Here is a 26,356-nt window from a genome sequence, read left to right on the forward strand (position 1 = left end):
AAGCTCCTTAGACGACGATGACCGGGATGACTGAGAACCTTATGTATCCAGGTTTGTTTGTTTTTTCCTCCTCCTTCTTTTTTCAGCTTCTCCCTTTACGGGTTGCCAAAGCAGATCATCTACTCATCCTATCCTCTAGCATCGTCTGTCATACCAACTCTCTGCACGACATCATGAATCTTCTCTGTGATCCTCTTTTTCCTCCTGCCTGGCAGCTCTATCTGAAACGTCCTTTGTCCAGTATATCCAAAGTCCACCTCTGCAGCTTTCTGCTTTAATATGGTCAAACTGTATCCAGGTCTATAGTGCAGCATCTTTCCCGCGGATGGATTACCTTTCTTGTTGTGTCCACCAGACGTTTGCAAACCCATGCTTAGATGTTTTAACTGTGTAGCACCACTTGGGGCAGTGTGAGAAATATGTGGAAAGGTAATGTGGTCTCCTGTAATGTTTGTGCTGCTCATGTTTTAGCTTGGCTCCTGTGCAGAGAAAACAGACGTTATAATAAACAAAGAACGAAGAAAAGCTATCCACCGCGTGTTGTGTTTGGAGACGTGCTGCTGGTTTTTTGAAGTCACTAAATCTCTCAAGCTTCTGTGACGGTTGAGTTGCTGTATGAGGTTTGAGTCAAAGAACAAGACACATGCAGAAAATGCATCCCCAGATTTTTTTTTATAAAATGTGCTAACGGCTGTCTAAATGACTCGGGTAAAGTTAGTAGCATGCGTGCTTGTTGTTTTTGTCTGCTTCCACTTGTCTTTGCACTAGGATGATGTCGGAGTAAATGTGCAGTCATATTCGTTGTGTTCCCACTAGTGCTGTCAGCGTAAATCTCGTTGAAATGACGTTAATGCCACAACACGGCAAATCTCCGTTAACGAGCTACCGCGGATCGCCCTGAGCGTGGGGTTGGACGGCCAACACGTTAACGAGCTAACTGCGCTAACACACTAGCTCCCACCCATGTAATTGAGCATTGCATGGAACATCCAACATACTGTTTTACTTTAGTCCATGACGCGCTTACCTTCAGGGTCATACGTCACATGAAAACCAAGATGGTTCCAAAGGCCAGATCTGAATGAGGGTGGGGGAGGTTCAATTTGCCATGTTGCAACGAGCTTAGCTTCTGTCAATACAACATTTTTAATTTATTTTATCAACTTTTCTTCTGAGGATGCTGTCTGTGTTGAGCGCTCAGTGGATCTGCGCTCGACAGTGCAGCCTAGGCAGAGTAGTCGAACGCAGATCCACTGAGCGCTCAACACAGACAGCATCGTCAGAAGGAAAGTTGGTAAAATAAATTAAAAATGTTGTATTGTTCGATACATATGCGTACCGAACCTAAAGCACTGTATCGAACGGTTCAATATCGATACGAGTATCGTTGCACTCCTAGTCTTTACAATAAAAGGCACCTCGGGGTTGCTGTTGTTGTGATTTGGTGCCATATAAATAAAATAAAATTAGATGGTTAACCTGTACTCAACCAATTGGTTACCATGACTACTTTGTCAGTCACCAAACACAAAGACATTCAGCGCTATCACTGCATCCACAGATTGTTCCTCAGTCGCATTGTTCCAGTGCGACTGAGGAATAAATGGATGCAAACTGTGATTGAAGTGAGTAATGATGGCCTGTGCTGGTTTACATCGAGGGACACGATTGGTTCTTCATCTGCTAAATGCAACACTGTTTACACCAGATCTGCTGTGCACATCTGATCATTGGTCCGTTAATGAAGTCACTGTGTAAAAGAAGACTGCTTGTACTTTTTTGTTGTTAGTTTGTAAGCATTTATTCATCTTATAACCTCTGATGGACAATCAGAGAAGGATGTGCTTGAGGATCCGCTGGGCTAACTAAGGATGATTGTTAATATGTTAGAGTAAGAAATTAGCCATTTCAGCTATCCTATGTTACAGTGGGGCAAAAAAGTATTTAGTCAGCCACCGATTGTGCAAGTTCCCCCACTTAAAATGATGACAGAGGTCAGTAATTTGCACCAGAGGTACACTTCAACTGTGAGAGACAGAATGTGAAAAAAAAATCCATGAATCCACATGGTAGGATTTGTAAAGAATTTATTGGTAAATCAGGGTGGAAAATAAGTATTTGGTCACCTCAAACAAGGAAAATCTCTGGCTCTCACAGACCTGTAACGTCTTCTGTAAGAAGCTTTTCTGTCCCCCACTCGTTACCTGTATGAATGGCACCTGTTTGAACTCATCATCTGTATAAAAGACACCTGTCCACAGCCTCAAACAGTCAGACTCCAAACTCCGCCATGGCCAAGACCAAAGAGCTCTCGAAGGACACCAGGAAAAGTATTGTAGACCTGCACCAGACTGGGAAGAGTGAATCTACAATAGGCAAGCAGCTTGGTGTGAAAAAATCAACTGTGGGAGCAATCATCAGAAAATGGAAGACATACAAGACCACTGATAATCTCCCTCGATCTGGGGCTCCACGCAAGATCTCATCCCGTGGGGTCAAAATGATCATGAGAACGGTGAGCAAAGATCCCAGAACCACACGGGGGGACCTGGTGAATGACCTGCAGAGAGCTGGGACCAAAGTAACAAAGGTCACCATCAGTAACACACTACAACGGCAGGGAATCAAATCCCGCAGTGCCAGACGTGTTCCGCTGCTGAAGCCAGTGCATGTCCAGGCCCGTCTGAAGTTTGCCAGAGAGCACATGGATGATACAGCAGAGGATTGGGAGAATGTCATGTGGTCAGATGAAACCAAAGTAGAACTTTTTGGTATAAACTCAACTCATCGTGTTTGGAGGAAGAAGAATACTGAGTTGCATCCCAAGAACACCATACCTACTGTGAAGCATGGGGGTGGAAACATCATGCTATGGGGCTGTTTTTCTGCCAAGGGGACAGGACGACTGATCCGTGTTAAGGACAGAATGAATGGGGCCATGTATCGTGAGATTTTGAGCCAAAACCTCCTTCCATCAGTGAGAACTTTGAAGATGAAACGAGGCTGGGTCTTCCAACATGACAATGATCCAAAACACACCGCCCGGGCAACAAAGGAGTGGCTCCGTAAGAAGCATTTGAAAGTCCTGGAGTGGCCTAGCCAGTCTCCAGACCTCAACCCCGGGAGTTGAAAGTCCGTGTTGCTCGGCGACAGCCCCAAAACATCACTGCTCTCGAGAAGATCTGCATGGAGGAATGGGCCAAAATACCAGCTACTGTGTGTGCAAACCTGGTAAAGACCTATAGTAAACGTTTGACCTCTGTTATTGCCAACAAAGGTTATGTTACAAAGTATTGAGTTGTATTTTTGTTATTGACCAAATACTTATTTTCCACCCTGATTTACCAATAAATTCTTTACAAATCCTACCATGTGGATTCATGGATTTTTTTTTTTTCACATTCTGTCTCTCACAGTTGAAGTGTACCTCTGGTGCAAATTACTGACCTCTGTCATCATTTTAAGTGGGGGAACTTGCACAATCGGTGGCTGACTAAATACTTTTTTGCCCCACTGTAGCTAATTAAACGAGTAAAACCATCTGATCTTTCAGTAAGCTTAAAGTCTTCTGATGCAGCCTTTGTCCAGCCAGTGCCGAAGGCTTCAACAGTTTAGACGCTCAAACAGCCAAGAAAGGGTTAAAGTGCAATTCCACCATCAACTTCTTTGTAAAGAAATGTTTAATGATTCAGTTGTTCATCATTAACTCACTCCTCTTTAGTTCCTTTGTCATCGACAGAAACACTGTCAGTTTTTGTCCTCAAAGTTCGGCTTCATAACAAAGCTGATAACTGGCAGGAACAAACTTAAAACCTATTCAGTGTGAGTGAACAGTTACACACAAACGCTCTGTGTGGAGCAGACATAAAGCAGTGATGTGCAGAGAGAGAGAGGGATGGTGGTCAGTTAGTGAGCCATGAATAATTGAATGTGCTTAATGGGAAGGGATATAAAAACTGAAACTGTTTGGCCGCGCTGCAATAGAGACCAGAAGGCTGAGCGCTCGTGTGTGAGCATGTAGAGCTGTTCTTCTGAGGACCGGTTTCACTGTTAGACCGTCAGTGTGGATGTTGTTGGTTCCCACATGCCTTCAGGCTGTGTGAGGGTAAAGCCTTGGCTTAGGGTTAGGTTTAGGATCAACTCTGCGTTTGGGTGGGAATTATGCAGTTAGTGGTCATTTTTAAGGTTGGAGGAAGAAGCTCCATGATGCCAGTAGATCAGGGAACACGTTCACAAAACAGCCATGCAAACAAGGACGTTGGCTGTGATGGTGCAGTCCTTATGGCTTCTAAAGCACAGCAGTGACCCTAAGATCAATCTAGTATGAAGTGTTTAAAGTGCCATTACCCACAAATGCATTCAGATAATTTCAGTTTTCTGTGAAGACATTTTGTTTTCCTCTCTGTGCTGATTAGTGTGTTTAGCAGTTTGGTGTCATTAAACAGTCCAGTTGGTTAGTGACCGTGGTCACAGCAACAGTCTCAAAGACACCTCACTCGCAGACCTACAGATGGAGCTTCTTTTTAATGTGAGGCAGCAGCACCTCGCTGGCCTTTTTAATGTCCCGCCTTTTTGAATTACCTTGAAACTAATCGTTTCCATCATTAGGGGTGTGTCCACCTTAACTGACAGGTGGACACCATCGCTCTTAATTGGAGTTATTGGAATGCAGTTTTTGTCCTGTCAGGTGATTTTTTTTTTTTTTTAAATAAATAATAATTTCCAAGGATCAGAAACAAATATAGTCAGCTGGTCATTTTTCCCACAGCCCTGCAGGGACACGATACCTTCACCGAACAAGATTCACATGTCTAACAAACAGCTTTCCAGTTCCTTTTATCAATTTTTTATTAATGATTTTCACTAATTTAAAGCTGCTATGATACCTTTTTTGGTTTTATGACACACTGTGAGACATAAAAAACGAGTACTTTGCTGTGTATTGTTGTAAACTTATATTGTTGTATAAGCCTTCAGTTTCAAGCAGCCCCTGAAAGCCTGAAATTAAGACTGAAGTGATATACGCTGCAGATGGTAATATCAGTTTACTCAGCAGCATTATCTTTTGTTTCCTCCCACTGTTATCAACACGCTGTTCTCAGTTTTTAAGCTTAGTGATTGGCTGTTTCTTCCTGAAATTTGTTGCTTATAACCAAACTGTGGAAGCTTGTGCCGTTCGAGCATGTTGTGTTTGTGTGTTTAAATGTTGCTCTGATGCACAAAAAGAACAACGTAGAAGGTTAGCAGAAGATCTGAAGCTGAGTGAAATGGAAGGAACGAGGTGGATAAAGACAGATGAGCGATAGCGATAGTGTAGGAGGAGAGGCCGATGGTGTGTGTGATCATTTTTCGTGTCTCTCACGACCGAGACGGAGCATGTCATTGGTATTTATGGGCTGAGAGACCTCACACTCTTTGCAACTGTTCTGTCAGAGAGCAGGAAGGGCCGGAGATTTGAAAAGACAACAGATGGAGGAAAAGCATGGAGAAAAGAAAGATCAGGTAGAGAGCAGCGAAAGGAGGAAGCAAGAGAGAAGAGGGGTAATGATGAAAGGCGGACCAGAGAGCAGGTGATGAAAGAAGGGCAAGAAACGACTGAGAGCATCAATGCTGGTGTTTCCTGCTGACTCTGCTTCTTATATGCCTTTTCCCTTCTCTTCTTCTTTTACATGTAACGGCTGCATGACTGGAAGAAGGATCCAGAAGTGCCATCCAGCTGGATTATGGTGATGACGGTGAAACCGAAATGTCTCGCAGCGTTCGGGAAGAACACCAATATTTAACATGACCTTTGACCTTTACCTATCACCTCCTGTGACAGAGCAACTGCAGGAAGACAGGCTGAGGCCTGCTGGTGAGTCCATGGACCAGGAGGAGGTGAAGCTCTGCTCTTCCATGCTCATTAGAAGATGATTTTCGACTGATGTTACACTTTTTGATTTGCTGAGCTTTGAGTTGCGAACTTCGGTCCCAGGTCATATTAATGATGGCGAGTGTCTGAACTGAGCTAACATAACCATCTGCTGACTGTGAGATTTGGAAAATCAGCACATGGCTTCTGACCCCAGGATTATGAGACTCTGCAGGGAAGCCGATGCTTAGTCAACTCACAGTTCACGGCTCCAGTGGACCGTTGGTGGGAAAAAATGACTAGTTTCACAAGATCTCAATAGACTGGAGTCAGCAATGATAACATGCAATATCTTTAATAGAGAGGGGCAAGCAAATCCCCCGTCAGCTGTGCTTTCCACACCTGCTTCTGGGAAACTGATGTTCTGATGTGCTGTATGGAGTGCAGAGTCCGGATTCAACTGATTCATTGAAAAACAGGAAGTTTAACGGACCGTTCTGACTGTCGGCGAGACAAGGCAATCTCGCACTCTAACCCGATCGTTCTGGTTTTAACTGTCATGGGTCTGAACCCCGGCAGGAGTACCTGACCGAACCAGGGAATGGTCGGCAGCTCAATAAAACTCTGTGTTTGGAGCACGCGAGGACGAGGTCCATCTTGATCTCTGATTCAGAACTCGAAGAAGAAAAAGTCCTCTCCCCCCCACTTACCTCTGGTGGGGGGGAGGGTGAAGGGTACTTTTGTTTTAAGGTTTAGGATTTATTTTTCACACAGTAGGCTTTAGGCTGTAGAGTTGGGCGACTCTGCTCTGCGTAACTTCAGATCCGGTCCAAGTTCTTCTTTGCGTTCGGCCAGTTTGAGGGAGTTGTATCCTCGGCCCTGTGGCTTATTTGTGTCACCACTCTTTGAGTTAGCCTTTGGCTCTGCACTAGCAGTAGCTGTGACTCAGGCAGCATTTCATCCGGTGCGGAAGTTTAGCATTTAGACTCAGTGCTGCCTTGAATTGTATTACCTGGATCTAAACAACTGTGACAGCATTTAGGCTAAAAGTGACCGTTGTCCACTGGGAATTTCCATAGCCGTTTTTCTTTTTTGTTTTGTTAGCCTGAGGTTTCCTAGCCATTAGCTTGAGTGCTACCTTTCAGACCTATTAGTCATGGATGCTAATCAGGGCCCAGGCCAGGGCAGTCCAGAAAGCCCTAACCGGGCCGTGGAGTATCTTCTTGAACTCAACAACATCATTGAAAGCCAGCAGAAACTTTTAGAAACGCAGCGGCGCCGAATTGAGGAGTTGGAGGTCCAGCTGGACCGGCTCAGCCAAGAGAACAAGGACCTCCGTTTGGACCGGCAGCCCGTCGCTCCTCCCCCACCTGCGCCTCCTCCCGAGCCTCCTCTCCCTCCTCCTCCGCCACCACCGCCGCCGGCTCAGACCACATCGGCTTCCATTTCCACAAAGAATCACCATCACCACAACAGCCAGCACCAGGCTCCGGCACAGCCTCCCTGCTCCATCCCCCTCCACCACCAGCATCATCAGGTGCACCACCACTCCTCCACCCACCACTCCCACTCCTATAATAGCACCAACAGCACTGCTCCGACTCCAATTCCAGTTCCCTCTCCAACCTGCGCCCCAACACCTCACTCTGTACTGACCCAAATTTCAGCTCCGATCTCCTCTTCAGCCCCGGCTGCTCCTCCCCCACCTCCGATTCCACCCAGGGATCAGCCGCGAGCCCACAGCCGGCTGACTCGCATGCCCTCCACCAGCACTGGCACCAACACCAACTTCGTGGAGAAAGAGAAGGAAAGGCTGGAGCGCCTGCATAGAGCCAACGCTGCCAACAACCATCACGCCCACACCCTCCACCACCACAAATTGTAAGTTCCACTGTATTTTTACTACAAGCAGGGCCAAAGGTAGTACGAGAAGATGGCAAACCAGGCAAAGAGCTGACGGTAAAATGGTGAAAAGTGCCTTGTAGTTCTTGAGATTCCTTTCATTTCATGGGGAAAAATAAGGGATGCCATATTGCCACAGTTATCCTGAGGGGGTGCACCTCCCCCAGCACATCTCTTTGTGTCTGTACAGATCACCTTTTGCCTTTTCTTTGTGTAATAAATGCTTTCAAATCTTGCAGTAAAAATCTTTTAACTACTAGGGAACACGTATTGCACATATGTTTTTATAATATGGCATCCTATCACTAAATTTTCAAACGTAACCTTGGCTTGAAGCCCGTCACTACATTGTCTGCTTTGCCAAAACTCGTGTAAATCTTTGGCTTTGATCGCTACTAACTTTGCTGCTTCTCTCACTCAGGTTTTGTGCAAGCGCTCTTGCTTAGTCTGACCAGGAAACATCTGTTTTGCTTGATTCCTTGCTGGTGCAGATATGCAAGCAAGCTGAACAGGGTTTACTTTAAAGGACTCAAACAAGTCGGAGAGGTGAAGTTTGCCACTCGAGCGTTCCCTCCTCCAAACCAGAGAGGTTTGTGAGACAGTGTGATTGGTGGGTGTACCGGACTGATAAACATTCATCCTTTTATCAGCTAATAGAGCTGCAGAGTGAAAATTTTATAAATTGCAGACAAGCGGGAGCGTGTGGGACTCGAGGGACAGATGAACTAAACAGCTACAAATCTCAAACACTGATAATTGGTGGAGCGACGACTCGAAAGCATTATGCAACCGATACTTTTGGAATAGGAGCGGTTGTTTGCTGAGAGGCCAGAAAGAAAACACTGTGTACTGTACTGATCACCATGGTAGCTTCCTCTTTTGATTTGTGCTCATATTTTGTTTTAATTTTGTCACCCTGAAGTTGTTTTTCGTTGGCTTGGATCGGCTTTGTTGCCTGGCAACACTGTCTTGCGCGCATCATATCAGGAAGTGTTGAATGACTGCTCCTCGCTGCCGTCTGTGACTTTCGTCTCCGGTGCCGTAGGCAACAGGATGGGGGCTTGCGGCTGTCCCGTGTGTCCATCGGGCACTTCCTTCGTAGCTGGTAACGCCGAAGCATTGGAAGTGCTGGCCATGGTGATCTCTGTTGCTATGCAACTGTGGAAAACCTATTTGAAGGACAGCACTCTGGCTAACAGTTGAATGGTTTTCACCTCGCTCAGAGGAACATGGAGCATCGCCTTCTTCCCTCTGCAAGCACAGAGCAGCTGCAGGAGCGAGGCTCCCGTTAGACCTGCAGATATGAGGCTGGGGAAACGCAGTGATGACTCATGGAGAAAGATTTTATAGTACTATAGCTTTGTCTTATAAGCTCTCGTACGTGCAGCCATTGCACACAGAGGTTGATAGAGGGTGAGTCAGACTCTCAGATATGGGTTCGTGTGATTAATCAAAGTGCAGGGAAGAAAAAAATCCTTCTGAGCCCTGAGTCATGGGACGTTCAGGTGCAGCCGATATTGTGAGAAAAAGCCGACCTCAAGCTTGCAAATGATGTAACATGTGCAGAACAATGATGAAGTCTGACAGCAGCGGAGATAAGGCTGATTCGTTATGAAATCGCACAGCACAATCTGCTGCTCGCTGCCTCTTCGACTGACTGAGTGCGATCCAATAAATCCCACACTACACTGGGGTAGATTATGGCACAGAGGCATGACAGCATGTTGCAGAGCTGCCTACACTGGTTTCTGAGCGATTTCATTTAGGGCATGATGCAGCAAACTGCAAAACACCCTCACACAGATTAATCCTGCAGCACCTTGGGCTGAAGCGGGGAGAAACACGAGCCACACTAGGAAGCAGTAAATACTGCACAACATGACGAAGCAGTTGAAATGTTTCAACTGATGAGAGCCCGACTGCATGCAGCAACTTCTACATGTCGGTGTCAATTTTCATTTACGGTACTGCCAACAAATCTATCCACAATGTGTCCTTGCTCCAAGATCAAACACCTGCACGTCGACAGAAACGTACAGATCCAAGAATGTCCGAAGTGTAAGTTGCATCAGTTATTTATCAGTTGGTTTGCACAGCCATACTAAGACAAAAATAAACCTCACCACAGCACATCACAGTTGGGCAACTGGAGAAATGGACCATTGATTGATCAAGTGCATCACCACTTGGTTTTTTGTTCTCAAGCCTGGTTTATGTGGTTCTTCTGCAGAGCTGAGAGCCCAATGTTATCGTGTTGAGCAAAAGTCAGGAGCCGGGCTTAACTGTACCTCTGCTGGGACATATTAGCTAATTGTTCTAGTATTTTATGCAAAGGAAGCATCAGCAAACCCCATTTGTTGGGCTAATGAGGCAGACTGGAAAACCTAATGCCTATTTGGCAGTACAAAAATAGTCAGCTGCACAGAGTTTGAGAGAACCTTGAATGGTTTTTATTAAAGATTGCTGAGGATTCTGTGAACTCATCATATTCTAGTGCTGCATGAAGCGGTGGCCCCAAACATCTGTTCACATCTGGGCAGGGCCCGTATCTGAAGAAAAAGGCATGCACTTTGTAACTGCTTGGTTTACCCCTGGAGTACAGTATGCACGCTTGTACGTTCTCAAATAAATGGAAAGACAATCTCGGCTGATGGTGAGGTTTTATTTTCTGTGCATTAAGTAAAGCTAAGTATTAAGTAATATCAGTTGCCAGAGCTCACGCGATGAACTGTGAGGAGGCCGTAACCGTAATCAGTGCTGTTCCATCCCATTGATCCACAAGGGAAGACTGATGGAGGACGGTTATGGTAATGAACAGAGAGAGAGATGTTGTTTCTGCAGTGTGGGTGTGGAGGAGTCACAGGAGTCAGATCTGTAGGATTCACATGGATGAAGAGAGGAGAAAGAAAAGAAACATAAAATGAAACGTGGATGTATCATCCTGTTCCCTTCTTTATTTAAAGATCTTTTGTTCTTGCTTTCTGGCCCACCTCGTTCTGCTATTAACCTGAGAATTGTACCTGGCTGATCTGGATGCTGACATGTGATTATGGGACTACTGCATATAAAGCCTAGTTTTAATGGGAGTCCTAATTGCCTCCGTTCTGCCTACATTGTGATCAGATCTTGTTATCTAAATTGAGTAGGAAGAGCTAGCAGATGCACCGACAAACAATTGTTCGTCTCAGGTCAACGCAGTTTTTTTTCAAGGGCCACCGAGGAGCTTCTTTTTTTTTTTTTCTGCCTGTCCCATTTGGTTCTTTAGCTGTCAGAATTGTTGTCTGAAGACCAACAAGGATACCCAATGGATTTACTTTGCCAAATGGATCATCGTGGCATTGCCGTATTGGTCCATTTGATTGACCTTTGTTTTTATTATTTATTAGACATTAGTGAGGGATAGGAAAGGGAGAGAGAAAGAGGAAGGGAAAGAAAAACAGAAGGGGAGAGGGACAGTGAGAAAGGGGGGGAAGAAAAAAAATCTCCTGGATCACCTGTTGAGAGAAGAAGAATAGAAAACAAGCAAAGCAACATACTAAACACAACACCATCGCATTAATCTAGCTAAGTGTAAACAGCAGTAAATACTAAATATTCAATGTTGTTGTGCAGCACGCAGGACAGACAGCGCACAATGTGCTTTGAAGTAGCAGCCAAGAAAGGTGTAATTTAAGTCTACGAGCAGTGAACACGCGTGTGCACACCTGTGTGGATCAGCGCTTGTATTCAAATGGTTTCCACATGTGATGGTCTGCTAGAGGATGTAGCGAGCCATAGCCCCGTCCCCCAGGGCATGAAGCAGGCATGGAGGAGATCCAGGCCCCAGACATCCAGAGGCCCCAGAGTGCGAGAGCCCAAGGAGGACCACCGGAGGGGCATCGTGCCACCCTCATGGGAAGAGCTGAGGATCCCCAGACGAGGCGTCACCCAGGAGCCACCGAGCAGAAGCTAGAGGGACCTGCACCGGCGTGCCCGCCGGCTCTGCCAGCAGCCAGCTGTGCCAGAGTGAACCGAGCCGCGGGCCCAGAGGCCGGAGCAACAGGCGCCAGGCCCCGCCAAGTAGCCACCGGGAGTGAGCTGGTACATACCTGAGCGCCCTGCCTCGGACACCAAGAACCACCAACGCACCGACCCCTGAGGGCATCAGTCACCGGCAGGGAGTGTGGTGAGGGGAGATAGGCCTTGGAGGGCCTGGGAGTTCCCAGAGAGGTGGAGTCTAAGACCCGACCTGACATATAGACACAGACAAACAGGCACACACAGACACAAACATGCATTCCCACCCTCATGCACACATATACAAACACTCAGCACTCACCCAATGTAAGGATTGACATAAATGGACATGTACACACAATCACACTCCCCAAACATACTCTATACCCCGGGTCCAGGTACCCTCGCCCCCAGAGGGGGAAACAGAACCCAGACCCAAGAGATGTTACCCTTCCCCCCGGGGTGGAGGCAAGCAGACCGTCCCAGGCTCCGCAGCATCAGGGAGGCCAATCGGACAGCTAACATCTCCTCCCAGCCCCCCCGCCCCGATGACTAGCAGAGAACGGGGGTGTGTGAAGACCCCATACCTCCCTCCTCCCGCTCATGTGTAGTGTTGCTGCGTGTTGCTCTAAAGTGCATTTAAAACAGGGGAGGGCATGGTGCTGCTGCCAGAGAGCAGCAGGTGTTGGCACGGCCCCTCCCGAGAACCCTCAATGTCTACATGGATTTAAAATTGAGAGGTGGGCACCGGCACCAGAGGTAGGTTTGAGTACACAGACCGTCCACTGGACGCCGTTAACGTGCCCACCCTCAAGGCCCTATATATATGTGTGTGTTATGAGAATGTAAGTAATGTGAATGTTTAAGTTGTGAGATAAAATTGAGGCACAGGTGGCCAGAAGGGGACAGACGGGGGGAGATGTCTCCCCTGCACCCTTGTGACACACCCGCACCCCAAGGCCCTACCTGTGTGGGTGAGTGTGGTGGAGCGGGAAGAGGGAGGCAGCCGGGGATGGGGAGGAAAAGGAGGGAGGGGGAGGAGCTTTTTCAAAAGTCACTTTAAAAATACTGAAGCATGGGATTATACTTACTTGTGGACCCACATGTGGACAGCTGTTCACAGATAGTAGTTGTTTCTCTCACAGTTTAAACGTCATTTGAAGGTAGGAATGAAAGTCAGGCCGTGATTTCCAGTCTTAAAGGTTGTTCAGACCAGAAACAAAGCTGCTTGATTACAGCAAAAAGACGATGATTATTATTCGCTAACATGAGGCGCACGATGAGCCCACTGAAATAAAGACTTTGTATTGCTTTTTTTAAAACTGCATTAAGTCTCCAGAGGTGTGATGTGGACCTGACTGGCCTGGAGCATGAGGTCCACATCACAGCCATCATCTGCCACTAACCACGAGCTAAACAGACAAAGATGAACATTACTATTCCTTCCACAGATTGAGACACATTATTTTAGATAGAACAGTAAGTGGATGGTAAATAGCACATTGCTTGGTACTTGGATAGCTCTTTTCCTCTCTGAGCACTCAAAGCACTTTTTACACCCTCTTTCACCCATTCATACAAACCCATACACAACACTTTATTCTATAGTTTTAAGTTTTCTAACTATCACAGTTTGAAAGTCTCAGTTGTTTGGTCCTGAGTGCTTGAAAACCATATCATAGTTTATAGTGGATGGCTTCTTTCGCTCATGTGAACATTGGCCTTTGATCTGAGTCTGGTCCCGCCGAAGTGGCTCTTCTATGTTGTGTGTTGATGAAGTGGCTGTTTGGTGTCTCCAGTGTAGAGAGTTTTAGGAGCGTCCTTTCCCCTCAGGCTTAGAGGGAACATGTTCTGCCCGGTGTTGTAGGGTCCTGATTACTCAAAGTTTGTGTTCCGGAGGGTGATGGGAGTCAAAGAGGAGGCAGTGGTCTCTGTGCTTCAGCACACAGGGGTTGAAACACCTAAGAAAGGATCTCCGGCCTGCACTGTAGGTGGCTGACACCTGTATCGTAAACCACCACCTCTCTTCAACGATGGCTGTCCACGAGCACCAGTATACTCACCATGCTGAGTGCTTTGTGTGCCGCCGTCAAACAGCCGCACCCATTTGTGCTCGCCGTTATGGCACAGGAAGCTGCTGCGGTATTCTTCTGAATGATGGGTGTCGCCACTCAGGCGATATCTCCACAACAGCGCCGATGTAAGAAAAGTCCAAATCTATTGTGTTTTTACAAAGTCTCATCTGTTGTAACATCCTCCATCTGTGTAATCTGTACTGATGTATCATGACCGTAAAACCTGACAAGACGGTACACTCATGCATGCGTTCTTCAGGCGCTGCATGGCGATTATAATGGCGGCCTTACGCTGCTCTCAAACCATTGTCTTCTTGGTGCAAAACAACATCGGTAAAGAGTGTCCAGCTGAGTGTTGTCCTGTTAAAAACATGTGTTTGTGGAAGGGCTGTTGGGTTCCTCCTGTGTAAAGCAGGACGGGCGAGGAAAACCTCTTTAACAGGAAAAGAGCTCAAACTGAACCATGCTCTGGAAGGAGCAGCCAACTACAGTGACTGACTGACATCACCTTGTGGCATTGACCTGGGTCCAAAGTATTTTTTCCATGTTTTTGATACTGTGAGAACAAAAAACAAACATGAACATTAACAAATATTTAAGATGTTCATTAAAATAAAAGTCTGAGATGACAGGAAGGTGTTACAGTGGTGGAAACGAGCCTGCAAGATTGTCACACAATAAAACGGCAATAAAGAACAAAAAAATGCCACGTTTTTGACACCATAACAAAAACGTTTTTCAGCTGAAGCGGAGACGAGAAGAAGAAAGGGCTGAGTGAGAGGGAGGAGGCGGGGCCACGTGGGTGCTGTGGTGTGTCAGCTCGCTGCCACGGAGCGCAGCGAGAGCAGGAAAGTGCAGCTGGTGCTGTAAGAGGTTTTAAAACATGTTCAAATATTCACAACTGATGTGGAATGAAAGATCTTTATTTGCACCCTGACATTATTACATCAAAGTTTATGTTAAAGACTGAGACAGTACAAGCAGTTTGTGTTATCCAGAGCACTGATCAGCTGCGTCTCCAGGGAGCTCGTTTCCACTGCTGCTGGACGCAGACGTGCTCGGCGTAGGTGAGATCCTCTCTGCAGAAGCAGGAGAGGGATTTCAACGACCGCCACAACATCAGTGAGCCAGCTCGGGGGAAACACAAGACGGGAAGGGCCGGGGCTGACTGGTTGGCAGCATGAACTTTCAAAATAAGAGCGCGTGGGTTGCCCAAATAAACCGATTGCTGTCATATTTTAAAACAAGCCACATTTTCAGATATCAAGTGTCTCTGTCGAGGTCTCAGTTAGTCGTCCTCGCACTCTGCTGTTGGTCACTTCCTGCTCTCGCTCACCCTCTCTCTCTCTGACCCTGTTTTTGTAAACAGCTGCTGACATACAATACAATTTTTATTTATACGTCATCTGGGAGGGATCATCATCAGACATCTGGTTCTCTGTGTGCTGATGATGATGGCAGGAGCGTAAATGAGCTCAGTCAGCAGCATCGCTTCACCGTGTGTGTGTGTGTGTGTGTGTGTGGATAGCAAATTAGCATGCTGCTATACTTGTGGGGACCAACAGCCCTTATGGGGACTAAATCCAGGTCCCCACGAGTTTGAAGGCATGTTTGAGGCTCAAAATGTGGTTTTAGTGTCAGGGTTACAGGTTGTGGTTAAGTTTAGGCTGAGCGTTAGGCATTCATTTTTGATGGTTAGGGTAAGGGGCTACGGAAAGCATTATGTCAATGCGATGTCCTCACTATGATATAAAAACGTGTGGGGGGGGGGGCTCAAAAGTCATGACTCAGTTTTTTTCTAATGGAGGTGGATTTAAAGCACCTGATCAGCGCTGACTGTTGCCTGCTCACCCTGACCTAAACACATTTCCACCAGCAGCCGTAATAAAGACGAGGCTCGTTTGCAGGAGGTCAGTTCGTACGATCGCAGTGAGCTGCGTGGTTACAGTCTAACTGTCGGATGTGCTGCGACTTCTGTTTCGCATGCTTCCTCATCAACAGTGGAGCTAACAATCCTGTTATAGGAAAAGTTGTGAAATGGCTTTTATGACATTGTGAGATGCCTCCGTGTATCATCGCTGATCATCTGGAGTGATTTTGGTATCCTTCCAGCTTTTAAGGAACTATGTTTTTTTTTTTTTTTTAAATAATAGGCACTCTGCTCTGTTTCGTCTTTCACTCCCCTACAGATGAATCACACCTTCAGGCAGAGCGTTAAACTTGTCTGGATCAATATGTTAGAGCCGATCGAGGCTTCTTGATCGATCGGTTGTTTAGCGTGTGTCAGTCAGGCATGAGTGTAGATACAGCGCTGTGGGGGGACATATGATCTGTGATCACATGAAAGAAACTAAGACAACCTCATGATTCATGATTCGCGTCATATTTGACTCGAGTATTTTTGGGGTGTTTTTGTTTTTTTCACAGAATTCAGTGAACAACGTCTTTTTCACACGACTGTAGGTTTACTGGCCAAGCTAGCTCCACTCGACTCTTAGTGCGCTGTGAAACAACAACCTGTAAAGTGAAAAACGATGTTGTCTTTATTTTATTCCAAGGTTCATTTGAAAGAGTCGAGGGAGACGCTGACCATCTGGAGAAAAAGCCAGACAGTCTGAGGAACGACGAGCTGCCAATAATTAAATCAAACACTGACCAAAGTCCTTGGCTGTACAAACCTGATCCTGATCTTTTATTCTGTTGCTCCACAGAAACGATGATCAGAAACAAAACAACAGGCTCAGCAAATCCTCCTCGTTTTTTTAGGACTATAGATTCGACACCATATTCCATCCACTGATTTTCTTCCCTTCAGTTGTTTGTATATATTATTGTGTCATCACAATAATATATGTAAAAGGATGAAACAGAAAGCAAAAACCAAACTAAAATGACACGATTATAAGGGTTAAATATTGAGCGTCTTGTTTTATCGCCCTGTTCTGTCTCTTTAGGACACATTTTATTAAAAACATTTCTGCATTTCATCAAAAGTCGGTCGTTTCTTCAAATCATATTTTTATAGTTCGAAATAACTTTTAATTGCATCACATCATTTATTAAAGCACTTTCAGTCCCAGTTCAAGTGCAGGGACTCGCAGAAACTCAAAATCTCTTAACGCCAAACACTTGTCCCCTCTGGCTCGCCGTAGACTGCACCTTACGCAATCTAATTAGAGCCTGCGTGTATGAGAGAGACAGGAGTGAGATGATATCATTCGTGGTGATTTATGGTGTAATCATTCATCAGCTGACCTGGACGTTGACACGCACACGGCATCTGTTCACAAAGCGCTCGCAGCGTCTTGTTTCTCCCTCCCTCCGTCAGCCCGTCTGTCTGTTATATTTGGAAACATGGAAATCAGACATGGAGCTGCTGCTGCTGGGGAAGGTGGGGTGGAGGGGGTCCAGTGCTGCACTGTCATGGCAACAGCTCGGTATCCAGAAGACGTGAAAGGAGAGAGTCAAATTTCAAAATAAAAGGTCCTGTTCCCACCAAGGCCCGTCAGTTCCTCACCTGAGTGTGAATCTGATGTGCTCTTCAGTAAAAGCACATTAATCTGTGGGCGAAGTCTCGTTGTAAAGACTGATTTCTGGCAGCAGATCTCACAGGACGCAGATGGTACAGGGAGGAATCTGGCAGCCAGCTGATGTAAAGATGTGACTTTTATTTTACAGCACGTCTGTCAGGCTCTCTGCTCAAAGGCGAGGCTGCAGACTTCAGACTGAGCCAAACAGAAGCCTTCAGACTGTGCGGTCAGCCGGTCGACACACTTATTGCTACAGATTTACTCTGTGCGTACAGAAGAAGGTGGCAGACGGTGCTTAAGTTAACAGTTAACTCTTTAAAAACATATTTCAAAAGCAAACGTTTGGTGCTTCTGAAACAACCATTACCAGCTGATGCACTCAAACAGAAGCATGCTAGCTGCGTGCTGTGCTGCCTGATTAACGTTAGGTTTTCCTATAACAGGAAATAATTCCTGAGCACAGTTGTTGCCATGGACTAAAATGTAATCAAGTACACAGTTTTGAAGAATTCTGGGATTTAGGGATATGATGTTAGGGAACTTTGAACTTTTTTCTTTGATTTTAATGGATGCATATATGACGCCTTTGAGTGTGCACATTGTGTGCAATGCTCACGTCAGCTTTGAAAGAAACAGATTTGTTCATAGCTTTGTTCATACAAGTCTGCATAAAGGTCTAAAGTTTTAATGAGCTCAAAGGGAGCATTGCTAGCTTATCATGCAAAGATGAATTTACTTTTCAGATGGAATGATGTTTGGATGATTGAATAAATCGTTAAAAACCTAAATTTCCCTTGTTGTGTTCTTCAAGTGTACCGCCAGAGAGCATAAATGATTTCTTTGAACTAATGTTTTAACACATACTTGCATCACTGTGTGAATACTTTTTATGGACTTCTGCTGCACAGGAGCTGGGCGGGGGTAGTTGGGGTAGATGGCGATCATACAGCAGTTAGACCAATTCAATTTGATTTATACAGCGCCAAATCACAGAACAGCCGCCTCAAGACACTTACAGTAGATCCTACAGTAATAGATACAGAGAAAAACCCAACAATCATATCACCCCTGTGGCGACAGTGGGAAGGAAAAACTCCCTTTTAACAGGAAGAAACCTCCAGTAGAACCAGGCTCAGGGAGGGGCGGGGCCATCTGCTGTGATTGGTTGGGGTGACAGAAGGAAAACAGGCCATCCACCAGCCCACGTGTGGTTAGGTTCAAACAAGAAAATCATTCAGTGTGGGTGAAGATTTGGTCAGATCTTATTTTACAAAAGTTTTACGTCCCCGTTCATGACAGGCGGGATGTTTGAACTGCCTGAAGGATTCTTGTAATTTGAAGCACAAGTTAAGTTGGACTGAAGGATCAACGGGTCTGATTTTCATCCTTAAACGTCGCTCTGACTTCAAAACACATTTTGGTCATAACTGAAGAACTCCAACATTAATTATGACAAAGCTGTACACAAAAATCACATAGGATACATTTAGTAACAACGTTTAATCCTCAAAAGGTAAAACTGCAAATGTGAACAGGTATGGTTGTAACCTGCTTCTGACTGCTCACCAGATGCACTGAACCAGATCACAGTGGTTCCCTGACCTGACACTGGAACTGTCACGCTTTTGTTACTGTTACAGTAGAGAATGTTTTTAATAAGCGCCCCATGTTTCAAATATTAATAATATAGTAATCCCTAAAAGCCCAGACAGCACTAAGTGCTCCGTTTCAGACAGTTTCGTGATAAGTGATCATCTATATATGGGCATCTGAGGCACACAGGAAGTACAGAAGCCCCACCCATGTATCTTCTTTTGCAAGGGACGGGCGATTAGAAGAAAGCTAGTCTAAAGGGAGGATTATTTTAAAGAGGGAAGCTTGTTTCAGACTGAAGCAGCCGGCAGGCGTCTGCTGTCGTTTTCTTTGATGTTTTCTGTGAATCTAGGCGTTTTCAGTGTTCCACATTTGCAGCTATTCTACTAATGACTGATGCTTTGAGAGAATGTTCTGAAATTCCTCTTTAACCAAAAGAACGATTTGTTCCAGTGTCTCCTTGTCTGGTCTGGGTGAGACATGATGACATGAGAAGTAAAGCAGACTTGGTACAGCAGAGGCGCTGCAGTGTGTCCAGATGGGTGTGTGTTTGTGTGCATTTTGAGGCCAGCGGTGCCGTATCTTCATTGTCACTGGTAGAAAATGTCTGCTGCTGTGCGTCTCAGTCTGATGACATCGCCAGTAATCCATCCACGCTGCTGCAAAACCCGAGAGGACGCACGCACTGCATGCTGGGAAAGAAGCTGCCAGCAGTCTCACTTGGTTTTGTTCAGTCTGGGAGAGAGCGAGTTTGCTCTTCCACAAACTTCTCTGGTGTCGTTTTTACGCCTGTACCTCGTTGGTTTCCTACGTTTCCCAGAATGCCTGTGGGCCCCATCTTGTTGCCTTTTGGATGGTACATGTGTGCTGACAGAGAGAGCACGAGTGGGAATCACACCCCAGTCTGTGGTGTTTTAGGCTGAGGTTAGAGTTTCTACTGTCAGAAGCAAGAAGCTGTTTTAATGTCACGTTTAAAGGTCGTTAAACTCTTCTGGCCATGGCAGCGGAAACCTTTGTTCTTCATGAGCAGGAGGGGGTTAAATGAACTGCAGTCCCTGGCTGTTTAATGGACCTCAATGTGCTGCACTGATGTACAACTTCATAATCGAGTCACGAGACTAAATAGAACCTTGAATTTTCTACAAAATGTGACTCATGTTCCTGTGATTCAGATCAATTAAAGATTCACTGACATTATTATCAGATTATTATTATTAATACTGCCTACCAGTAAAAAAAAAAAACCCCAAAAAACAGTGTTTTTAAAATGCCCGTGACTTTTAAACTGGTGAATAGGTTCAGCCTGACATGTCTCATACGTGAAGATTGAGACCTGATTTGGAGCCCCCTATTGTCTGATTTAGGAGAGCTCTATGTCATCATTATAGCATTCAAACAGTTATTTGAACAGCAACCGAAGGGGAGGCGAGGTGATCTCAGCCCTGCTGCTGTACATGGAGGAAAAGAGAGAGAGCTGAAGTCCTGGGGTTTTTGAGTTGTTCATTATTGAATTCTATAAGATTTTGGATAAGACGCTTCATTGGTCAGATACAGCACGTGCACACAGCTAGCTGTTTGAATACTAGCAAGTCCAACAACTAAAAGATTGCAGCCAATGAGCCAAGCAAGCGTTCAGAAACACACACAGCTGTTCGAGCCTTTCAAAGGCTACAAAACCAGCATTTGGAGCAAGATGGCACCAACTCGCCCAACATTTGAGACACTAACTGAAGTCTGAGTGTCATCCAGGCCGTGTTTCACTTTTGCTGATTTTACCCTTGTTTTCAGCCACAGTTTATGCACAAAGACAGATCGGTCAGGCTTCTTCTTCACACAGGAGGTCAAGCAGGCCCAGGTCCTCTATCATATGGAAGGTTGGTGGTTTGATCTCTCCAGAGTACCAGTCTGTGTGCCAAAGTATCCTTGAGCAAGATGCTGAACTGTGATTGGCCAATGCAGTCATGAGAGTGTGAATGTTAGATAGAGAGTACCTAAGCCTATGAAGAAACCTTCCACTTTTTTAATTCAGCCAGAGTGCCAATGAAAACATCACTGCAGATTTTACCTGCAGTCGGTCACATGGCCTGTGGCTTCACAGGCCATGTGTTGTTTACAGTTACATTAAAATGTAACTGTAGCTCATGATGACCTAAACAAATCGTAATAATGTTGTTTTGCATCACTGCAACATGAGTTACATTGTAGGCTGAACATTTTATGAATATATTGATTAACACATTTAATAATATGGTTGCTTGGTGTCATAAATGTTTGCAGACTTTAGCGGGTCACTTCCTGTGTGATGCCTTCGTCACTTCACATTATTCTTGCAACTTTCACGTTTTAATTAGGTCATGTAAAAGATTTGTTTTGACTGTTTCACAGCCACGTTTGAAGATTCTGCTTCTCTCACACAGGTCACACGTTAAGCTGCTGTAGCCTCTTTACATTCACAACACAGCTATGGCAAGCCACTTTGCAGCCCACCCCAGCTCCTCCTTTTCATGGCGTGTCTGACTCGACCGCTCTCGACTCTGCTCTCTTCTGAACAGGGTTTTACTAACTGCTGCTTGAACATTGCAGTAACACCAAAGATAAATGCATGTCTGTGTCATCTCAGAGGACTTGACCTTGGAAGGTTAAGATCGTACAGTAGCACGGAGGAAACCCCAACAAGTTTATCTGAGTGTGTCAGAGAAACTGTTACTGAACCCATCCCAAAACTACTGACAGGATTCCAGAGGAAAATGACGTGCAACCAAACTTTATTGCATAATTAGATTCAAATAAGACTTGAATCTTTTCTGCAGGAAAACTGGGTCACTGCAGCAGCAGAGTCGAGTATTCTTCACTCCTCTATGTGAGAATAGAAGGAGTACAGTATATGTAGGGTAGTGCAAAATATAACTGCAAAGTAGATCAGCAGTTAGAAGCTCAGAGCATCACAGAGAAGTGCCCCCCCTACAGGCTGCATCACAGGCTGCATTTTTTGTACTGCAGTAAAATAAGTGCTGCATGGTGCTGCTCTATTAGGGTAAAAGAAAGGAACATGGTCCACATTTGTGCAGGTTTAGAGGTGATTTATTTTTTGCTCCTGCCAAAAGAACCTGGGGATGCTTGTTTCGTGTGATTTTAGTGACCCTTTAAAACTCTGTAGAAACTCTGGGGAGGAACAGAGTTGGCACAACTGAGTGGTGAGTGTGAGCTACACTATCTGCTCCTGTTCATCCCGGGGTTTGACATTTGCAGCTGCTGTGTGTGTGTCCGTGTGTGTGTGTGTGTGAGAGAGAGAGAGAGAGCTAAGAAGCTTCAGCAGCACTGAGTGCCGCAGGCTTGTTGAATGGAGGTGCACAGTACTTAAATATCAGCGGCCTGCCATGCACCTGTATGTGTGTGTGTGTGTGTGTGTTAGCACTCAGGCCTGTGTTGCCACTGTGTCACGATGTTTGCGTGCCCTAAGTGTAAGTAAATGTGTGTGTGGGTGCGCTGCAGGGGAAACTGGGCTGGCTGATATGAATAGAAAGGTGATGAATTACCTCTCAGAGCCGAGCCGCAGGACAACACCCTGGAGTCCGACTGTGTGTGTGCGTGTATGCAGAGGTGTCTGCTGGCACAGGATGTATAGACAAAAGTTAGGGGGTAAGGTCGCTGTAGAGGGAGAAAGAAAGCACCTGAGAGCTGTGGCTTTGTCTTCTTGTCGTACAGCACACAGACCTACAATAAAGCAGCACTGTGGGCCTGGGTATTTGCTGCTGGGGCGTCCCATGTGTGCAAAGTTGATTTAGCCACTAAAATGGCTAAATGTATGAACTGGTACAGTTTAACAAGTAAAAAGAAAATACTGGAAATTTGAGAAAAAACTGTTACATTTACCAAAAAATGTTTTTATTTTTTTCATTCAAGGAAGCACGTTGCTTGGACCAGTCGTCCAGGCTAACGCGCGGCTCATCGTAGTGTTTATTTGTGCCTGAACGATGTGACTGGAAGGACGTACCATTGGTGCTCTGAAACCCTTTATGAGTTATTGGTCCCAGGAGTTACATTATTACTCTCATGGCAGCCTGATGGTAAGATGTGGTTCTCTGAATCAGAATCAGAAACTTTATTGTCATTGTCACGAGAACAACGAAATGAAGAATGGTCCCCGATCATTGCATCATCCCTAGCAATGTCAAAATATAAATAAAACAATAAAATTCAATAAATAAAATAGATAGAATACTTAAAATACTAATAAGATGTAACAGTAAAACATTCACATACATTCCCACACACATGCTTCAGGCCGTGCATAGATTAACACAAGAGTGGCGTGATGGACATTTTTTTGTAGTATTCAGATGTGTTATTGCAGTTGGATAACAGCTGTGTTTGAGTCTATTAGTCCTTGCTCTGATTGCCCTGTACCGTCTGCCTGAGGGCAACAGTTCGAACAGGAAGTGGCCAGGATGTGAGGTGTCTTTTATGATGTTTTGGGCCTTTTTAAAACAGTGGGCATTGTGTAGAACTTCCAGTGTGGGGAGAGGGCAGCCAGTGATCTTTTGGGCGGTGTTAATGATCCCTTGGAGTGCTTTCCTCTGAGCCCCTGTGCAGCTAGTGTACCAAATACATATGCAGTAAGTTAGAACACTCTCAATGGTGGCTCTGTAGAAGGACACCAGCAGTTTCTGTGTGATGTTATTCCTCCTGAGAATTCTCAGGAAGTACAGTCTCTGTTGGGCCTTTTTCAGCAGCTCGGAGGTGTTCACACTCCAGGAAAGGAGTGTGGCTGATTTAAAATTAAAAACTTTTATTATTTTTTCATGCATGTCCAACATTTCACAGCTAAGGGATAGGGTTAATGGTTCAGTCCAAGGTGCCGTAAAGATCAAAGTCTCCTCTCACCTGCCACACTTTTCACATCCTTACGTATATCATTACTATGGCAACATGTACAGAGAGTCTGCCACCACGCAGGCGAAACTACTGCAAAAATTATCTTTGCTCAAGTTATGGGATTATGGAATGAGATCGCTCCTCCTCTTGATTTTAATCCAGAGTGCTTAACTTTTATTTTACCTCACTAGACTTCACGTCAGTTCAGCATTTGGTTTTACACAGAATGATGACTGATGATTTTTTCCCCTCCTTTGGTTTAGCAATGGCCTTAAGTTGAATGCCACAGCATCTTTAAACAGAGTGGGGACATTTAAGAAAGTTCTCTCACTTTGTGCCAGTTTGTCGGAGAGATTAGGCTTGGGTCAGGGTGTGTGTGTGCGTGTGTGTGTGTGTGTGTGTGTGTGCGTGTGTGTGTGTGTGTGTGTGTGTGTGCGTGTGTGTGTGTGTGTGCGTGCGTGTGTGTGTGTGGACTTACAGACGTAACCCTTTGGAAACAGTAAATCAACTGTGAGCAGCAGCAGTGGAGAATCTATTTAAAACACGCACACTCACTTACACACGCAGTCCTTGTTACCGTGACAACATGTTTCTTCATTTGCAATGGTTGCCCTTAACAACACTATTGGCATGGCCTCCTTTCGGGAGCTGCTGAAGCTGAAATGCAGCCTCTCTCACTCTGAGCGTTTGTTCATCCACCTTTTTTTGGCTCTGTTGTTTCTATCAGGGATCCTGCAGATTAGGGGTTAAAGGTCAGGACGTGGTGACAGACGCAGCCTGTGCAGAGCACGCCGCAAAAACTGAAGCAACTAGTGTGTGTTTAAAGCTTCACACAAAAACACGCCATCATCAGAAAGAAAGCCGTGTGAGAACTCTTTCACCCCTCTAGCGCCCCCTACAGGCTGCAGGACTCCCTTCACCCCACTGATAGGAAGTGTTGGCCAGAAAACCATATGATCTGATTGGCTGTGTGGTTATTCTTAGATTATCTTGTGTCTCATACACATTAATCATACACACTGTGTTTGCCTGCTCACTAACCTGCCTACAGCCCGCTGCAGTCAGACAGTCCAAAGATGACCCTGTACCTCCTTTTTCTAATCACTGCTCCTTCGTGGTGAACATCATGAGTTAGATTAAAGATGTAAATTAGAATTTATGGTGTTCAGTGAATCCCATCTTGAAGATGGACGATAAAAAGTCTGCTAATACTTCATTACCAAGGCTGTCAGTTTAAATAAATAGGATTTAAATGTCTGAAATGAAGTGTTTGCCACATTTAGTCGACTCTTATTTCCTCTTCAGATGACCCAATGTAACTCCTATCACTGAAATATAAATTCATGGAAATCCTAAAGGCTGAAAGCTGAAAATTTAATCGAGAGACAAAACAAATATAACAGAGCCACAGAATACATAACAGATGGACACAGCCACCATGATGTGACTCACTGGTGAGCTGCTATAGGGGTGTATCGAAGCCAGAAATGACCATATTTGGATGAGTGGGTGAAAAGATAGCCAGTGTCAGCTGGCTAGCTTGGTTAGCAAGCGGCAACTGTAGATTATATGGAGTTTTCTGGTCTAACTGAGCACCTCATTCACCCAAACGTCTGAGAGGGGAAACAACGTTACCATGTGGTGGCTTTAAGTAGCCATTAGAGCAGCTACATTTCTTTGTTCTTCAGCTTCAGAAAATGCTCCGCTGATCAAACATTCATGTTGTTTTTGCTCCAGAGCTGACCAGTTTGAAAGCTCTGAGATGTTGTGATGGGTTCGATCAGCGGCTTCCTCCTCGTCTCTGTGGTTGACGAGTAACCACGTTTAATCGTACCGTTAACTGATGTCAGTTAAAGTCACTTATCTCTTCCTGTGTCCTTCATGTGAGCTCTCAGGACCGCTTTCACACCTCTCACTGACTGTTAATTGGCCAGACACGCTGGCTGCATGTTGCGGTGGCATCGTTGGAGCTGAGACATACTTTCCATGGGATGTGATATAGTAGATTTTTAACTTCCCACTGAGGTTAGCGACCTCTTTAATGGGGGAGACCTGTGTGTGATGGCAAACTGCCCCTTTACCTGATTCTGTCAGGCTGACAATCTTTTTCTTTATTCAAAGGTGCAGACAGTCATTTAATTAAATGGTTTTATGAAAATGCCTTATTACATTTTTTGTATGTGGCCCGCCACATGTGTAGTACGCTAAAGGTGGAGAAAAAGAGAACATATAGGCAAATATTAATTTGTGTCTACACCTTCACACTCAAAATACAAAGGATAGTACCTCTTCACCAAAAAAGAAAAAATGTGAAGGAAAGAGATAAAATAACCAACATCTGGATAAAACTTCAAATTCTTCCTCCTCACCTCAAGCCTCATCTCCTGAACTGAAGTCAGAGCTCTAACACATGATGCATTAACATGATTTTTACTCCCAGTACTGTTGCAGTTACTTATTGTGAGCAGAGCAGGCTACACAACAACAACAGCTGGTAAGAAGCTAACACTATGCCAGCTAGAGTATCCCTCTGA

The 26,356-nt window shown here is 45.2% G+C and overlaps 1 protein-coding gene across 1 annotated transcript in view; it reads left to right on the top strand.

Annotated features, from left to right (window-relative positions):
- LOC113013210 (IQ motif and SEC7 domain-containing protein 2-like) overlaps positions 1-26,356 on the top strand; it is a 177,160-nt gene that overhangs the window by 5,444 nt on the left and 145,360 nt on the right. The window contains exon 3 of the mRNA XM_026153931.1: positions 5,694-7,732. Coding sequence (XP_026009716.1) covers positions 7,008-7,732 — 725 coding nt within the window. The 5' untranslated portion in view covers positions 5,694-7,007. The remainder of the gene's footprint in view (positions 1-5,693; positions 7,733-26,356) is intronic.

Source organism: Astatotilapia calliptera, chromosome 20, assembly GCF_900246225.1.
Source record: "Astatotilapia calliptera chromosome 20, fAstCal1.2, whole genome shotgun sequence".
In the NCBI taxonomy this organism is placed as follows: Eukaryota; Metazoa; Chordata; class Actinopteri; order Cichliformes; family Cichlidae; genus Astatotilapia; species Astatotilapia calliptera.